Source organism: Saccostrea cucullata, unplaced genomic scaffold (genome assembly GCF_032062105.1).
Source record: "Saccostrea cucullata isolate Sc308-1 unplaced genomic scaffold, CSIRO_AGI_Scuc_v1 ctg19208, whole genome shotgun sequence".
Classification (NCBI taxonomy): Eukaryota; Metazoa; Mollusca; class Bivalvia; order Ostreida; family Ostreidae; genus Saccostrea; species Saccostrea cuccullata.
In genome coordinates this window covers 675-6,261 of record NW_026938655.1, presented here as the reverse complement: position 1 = coordinate 6,261, position 5,587 = coordinate 675, and the positions used below count along the sequence as shown (strand labels likewise).

General features: G+C 34.3%; 1 protein-coding gene across 3 annotated transcripts; it reads left to right on the top strand.

The window, feature by feature from the left end:
* The first annotated feature begins 1,904 nt into the window (after positions 1–1,904).
* Positions 1,905–5,070, top strand: LOC134250819 (uncharacterized). 3 transcript variants are annotated; one of them, XM_062733160.1, is made up of 6 exons: positions 1,905–2,018; positions 2,112–2,174; positions 2,787–2,882; positions 4,304–4,339; positions 4,427–4,471; positions 4,904–5,070. In XM_062733160.1, the coding sequence occupies exons 1-6, from the start codon at positions 1,946–1,948 to the stop codon at positions 4,933–4,935; spliced, it is 345 nt and encodes a 114-aa protein (XP_062589144.1). In that variant the 5' UTR covers positions 1,905–1,945; the 3' UTR covers positions 4,936–5,070. The 3 variants fall into 3 exon arrangements, with proteins under 3 accessions (XP_062589144.1, XP_062589146.1, XP_062589145.1); XM_062733162.1 differs by lacking the exon at positions 4,304–4,339; XM_062733161.1 differs by lacking the exon at positions 4,304–4,339 and having other exon boundaries at positions 4,418–4,471.
* The last annotated feature ends 517 nt before the right edge of the window (positions 5,071–5,587 follow it).

The window sequence follows — 5,587 nt, the reverse complement described above, 5'->3', positions numbered from 1 at the left end:
CTTAGTTTGATTAGTTAAAAACACAACAATCGTTAACATTACATTTTACACAACTATTTTCTATCTCATGTATTGCCACTTCAGTTTTTCCATTATTATGTTAGAGGGGCTGTTTCAATGCACATTTGACTTTACACAAACTCGCAAAAAAAACTGAAATAGAATATAGATCTCTATGTTTGTATTCTCTGGTTCTTACCGGGTATTCTTTTTTACAGAGGAGGGTTTAAGGGAGGCTGAAATAGAGAAACTTAAAAAAGAAATAGATTCTATGAATGGTATGCATCTCCTCAGCAGACAATCCCACAATGATTATAATAATATATACATAACTTTTTATGTATATTTCACAAATAGTAGATGTACTATAACTGTCAATTTCGACGAATGCTTTAAAATTATCAATACGAACAGAATCTCTTCACCAAGAGAGAAACATTGGAGAGGATAGATTAAAAGAAATTGAGAAGTTAGAGGAGGATATATATAATCACAAGACAAGAGAAGAAAATTATCTGCGTACGTTTTTTGCTTTAAATAATAATTTTCAATCAAGTAAGGGTATTTTGCTTCTTTTATAAATAATCATTTGTGTTTTAAAGTTCTTGTTTGCAGGTTTGTCTCTGTTGGTTTTATGCCTTTAAAATGTTTTGAACAATATAGAATGATAAACTCATAAGTATTGAATGCAACTGAGTCGCAACGCAATGAAAATAATTTTATTAATCTTTCTTCAATATTATAGTTCTTCAATAATTATTTGATTAATTACGAAAAAAAGGGAAAGTTCTTTTACGACGAAAGAGACTTTTCCATTGTTTTTTTATTTTCCCAAAATTATTATAATTTCTAGAGAGGCTAGAGGAAGCCAGTAAAGAGATTGAAAATTTGAAAAGACTCTCCGCGCGCGCGCGCGCGCGCGCGCGCGCGCGCGCGCGCGCGCGCGCGCGCGCGCGCGCGCGCGCGCGCGCGCGCGCGCGCGCGCGCGCGCGCGCGCGCGCGCGCGCGCGCGCGCGCGCGCGCGCGCGCGCGCGCGCGCGCGCGCGCGCGCGCGCGCGCGCGCGCGCGCCGCGCGCGCGCGCGCGCGCGCGCGCGCGCGCGCGCGCGCGCGCGCGCGCGCGCGCGCGCGCGCGCGCGCGCGCGCGCGCGCGCGCGCGCGCGCGCGCGCGCGCGCGCGCGCGCGCGCGCGCGCGCGCGCGCGCGCGCGCGCGCGCGCGCGCTGGAGAATGAAAAAACTATGTGGTGAGTAATTTGACATTATGGCATGCTGTACCTTTAATTTTTAATTTTTCAGTCTTTTTTAATTTTTTTTAAAAAATACACAATTCAATAAAAAGTTTTCACCTGTTTATTCAGATTTTATTAATTAGCTGAACACAATATATAAAGATTAAATTAATATTTTTAATTTTAAGTAATACTTAATAAATTGATTTCCATTTAAATTTGCATTTTATAGGTACGTAATTTATGATGTCTGATCATCAAAACGTTTGAATATCAGGATGACGCTTTAAACAGGCAACAGTTCATGTAAACACTGTTTCATGATCACGCAAAAACATAAAATAAACCGTGAAACAGTTCAAAATGCCTACTTATAATTCATATAGTAGGTTAGGTAATAATATGGCATGCTGTACCTTTAATTTTTAATTTTTCAGTCTTTTTTAATTTTTTTTAAAAATAAATTTATGAGTATATCATCCTCTCAGATTTTATTCTCTATCATTGTTAAATTTCCCCCCTAAACCATATTATCTATTCGCATAAGGTGATGTAGAACGGCATTTGTAAACGTTCGAATAACATTTAGAGATTCAAAAGAGACGATATTATTTCAAACAAACGAATTTTTTTTATTGGCATTATTTGACGGAAGCAATAGATTTTTTTTATTATCCAAACTTCGTTTCTTTACAATAATGTATATGAAGATATTGTTATGTTTGCAGCAGACAATGGAGGTATTCTTCACAAATATTTAGAAGAAGAAAAGACTGCAAAAAATTATAAAGGTACACTAAACTCTACTTTTTTATTCTTTTTACAATACTAACTGATATCTCTTCTTCCGTTAAAATTGTGATTCATATTGATTCTATCGACAGTTTCCTTGGAGATATTGGGACAAGAGAAAGGGGAATTAGAAAGTAAGCTCCATCTCACGAAAGGTATGTTAACATTAAATAAAAGACCTGTGTACGGGTATTTCTAAAGAAAAGTTGGTCATTTCGTTTGTTCGATTATTTTGTTTGTTTTGTTTTTAAGTAATATGAGTTTTTTTTCCCTACAAGCATGTATTTTTCGTAATGAAGTTAGAAAAGGAGAATATTTACACTGTTTTAAAGAGAATTTTTTTGAAAATGTTAAGGATCACTTGTTTGTTAAGTTTGCAAGTTTGCTAGTATAGGACATCAACGGCAGCTGAAAACATTACTTGTGAAGGCCATTTACCGTAAATTATTGCATTTTCAACTGACGTAAATGTCATTTCCATCAAACAGTCATATATTTAACATTATCTATGAATTAAAAACGTAAATATAATACAAGTGGTGTCATATAGATAATAATTATGAAATACAGAAGGCATTCTTTAATAATTTCCAAAGTCGTCGCCCAATGACGTCGGAAAAATGGTAGACACGGGAAATTAACATGCAGATAAACGTTTGATCAATTTTGCATATTGTTGTAATTATCAACACGCATAAACACACAAAAAATTTTCCTAAGAAAACAGATGGAAATATTAATATAGAAATGTTTTACTTATGGCATAGAAAAACTTGCTCAGACAGAACGTGAGTTGACAGTTACCAAAGAAGAGCATAAAGCAGAGAAATCAAAACTAGAGGAAGCATTTCAAGGGTTGAAAGGTAAAGCTTACTAAAAGCGTTTTGGTATATTTATACATGTATATCAAAATGAAAAAGGAAAAGTTTACTCTTAATCAATGACACATGGAAGTTTATATCTAATAAACTTGGTTTAATTATCAAATATAAACTTTAAAAACGATTTCAAGAACATGTAAACTTTAAATAAAATTTCTCCAAACACTATATAGTGTAGCAAACGAGTTGGTTTGAATTTTCTAACATAAACATACCTTATTTTGGATTTTTAAAAAAATGCTTTTTAACTGAGTGAATGTAATTCTGTAAACTAAATATTACTTCGTGCTCAGCACTTAAAAGTAAAAGTAGAGTCATCGCTCATATTAGGTAAAAAGTCCTTTTAGATTGATTGATTGTATTAATTGCTTAACGTCCTCTCAGAATGTTTCACTCATATGGAGACGCCATCACTTGCAGTTGGAGAGCTGCAAAGTTTGTCTATACTCGGCACTCAAGGCAATTGAGCAAGGAGGAATCTTTTTCATGCCATCACCTACTGCGACACGGGACTCGGTTCTACGGTCTCATCCAAAGGACCCGATCTCCACGACCCACAGTAGGATTCGAACCCGCAACGTAAAGATCAACTCCTTACTTTGCAACTCTAAGACGAGACACTAACCACTGCGCTTTTAGATGCTACCATAAAATTAAATTGACTCCCTCAATGATATACTTTAACTGTTTTATTATACCGATACAAAAATTAGATATTTTCAAAACCAGTTACTGCAATTTTATTTTAAACGCGTTGCCATACGGGAATTGAAATGAAGGAGATGATTACTTAGAATGTTGAAATATAAAATAAATAAATAAATTCAATAAAAGATCTTTGCATTTAAATCAATTAGATACAAAATAGTATCTGTAACAAAATTTGTTTATATTTATGAAAAAAATTACAATGTGATAAAGTTACGGGATCAGTCGATACCTCTCAGTGCTCATTAGTCTACAAGGATGACGTCATAATAACAAGTAGGCTAACCTTTTCCCGTGTAAATTAGGCCCCGCCTCCTTATATAGCTGCATTGTGAATATTCATGGAATACATCGGAACTTTTCTTATAATTAAAAGAAATTGCTATGTGTTCCGAATAGGTGTGTATCAGTTCATCAAACTGACGCACCTTTCTGCAGGGAATCAGTCTTTTTATGGTGATTTTCAGGGAATCGGCAAAATATATCGATTTGCTATTATATAGTGAAAAATCAGTGGAGGTGTAATAATTTATGTTAAAACGCATGTAGAGAAATGGAAAATGTATCTTAGGCACCGAATGGATTGACTGTCATAGATAAAATAACTGTTTTAGGGGAAGGGGAAGGTTATATGATTTCCTGGGAAAAAAATTTTGATAAAGGAGACATATTGATGCTAACAAATTTTTTTTCAGGCTATTTTCCAAATCTTTTTACCAGTACTCCAGCAGGTACTTATTAATGAAATACTTAATTGATAAAATAACAACATTTATAGTGTTGAAGCTTGGTTTTGATAATTCTAACAGATTTTGCAGGTGCTCCGAACAAGAGTTTTCAAGGCCCTGGATTATTTGTACATGGTATGTTTTCTTTCATATAATAACTTTCATATTATAATAAGACAAACCTTTTGTTTTATATACCAAGAACCCGAACAAGGTATTTGTCCAAATCATATAAAAAATTTTTCTTGTTCTGCTACCATAACTTCTTAAAAATGCACGATAAAGATCCCTCCCTGCTCAAAGGCCGTAAGTGCCGAGCATAGGCCTAAATTTGCAGCCCTTCACCGGCAATGGTGACGTCTCCATATCAGTGAAATATTCTGGAGAGGGACGTTAACAGTATACAATAAATCAATCAATCTTAAAAATCCTGCTGTCAACCGGGGTGGGGGAGGGATGTTCAAAGTGACTATTTTATTTTGAATAATAATAATCGCTTTATAAACATAAAATACCCCTACTGGTCAAGAGACTACTTTTTAAAGCTGTTATATTTTTTTTTTACAGGAACTGGTGTCTCTGGATCCCGGAGAAATTAGCTGCGGATGTGGAAAACTATCTATTTGATGTCGCCCTATATAATTTAGCTATACACAAATTTATTACCAGGGCATCGTTTGAGTGTGTTCAATGCATGAACTCTTGATAAAAGTTCATTTATAAATAAAAAGGACCCACATATTAACATTATGTGACAAAAGTAATAATTATCCATTATGTTAAATGTAGATATCAAAATGTAAAGTGAATCATATGACCACGGAACATTAATTGGCAAGATTAGAGATGTACATATGTCATTCCCATCAGAATTTTGATTTGATTATTTGCTTTGTTCTATCTGTGTGCTCATGTATTGTAATTTTATACTGGAAAAGAATTTTTTTATTTTTCCATTTAATTTTTATTTTAATCCTGACAGGTGCATTTTTATTCAATAATAAACAGTGAAGAGGTGGTTTTTTAGTAAATTGTGTTATATGTGAATTAAATATATACTTCTTCTGCTTTAGGAACATTTACTTTAACAATATGGCAGCTTTGGCAGAATTTTTAATATTCATACTGTCTCTTAAAAAAAACATTTTGTCAAAAACTGAATCGTATTTTATATACGCATTTTTTGCTGAATTTATATGCTTATTTTTCTCAAACATAAACTTTTAAAATGTAACAACAGTTTGCATGTTT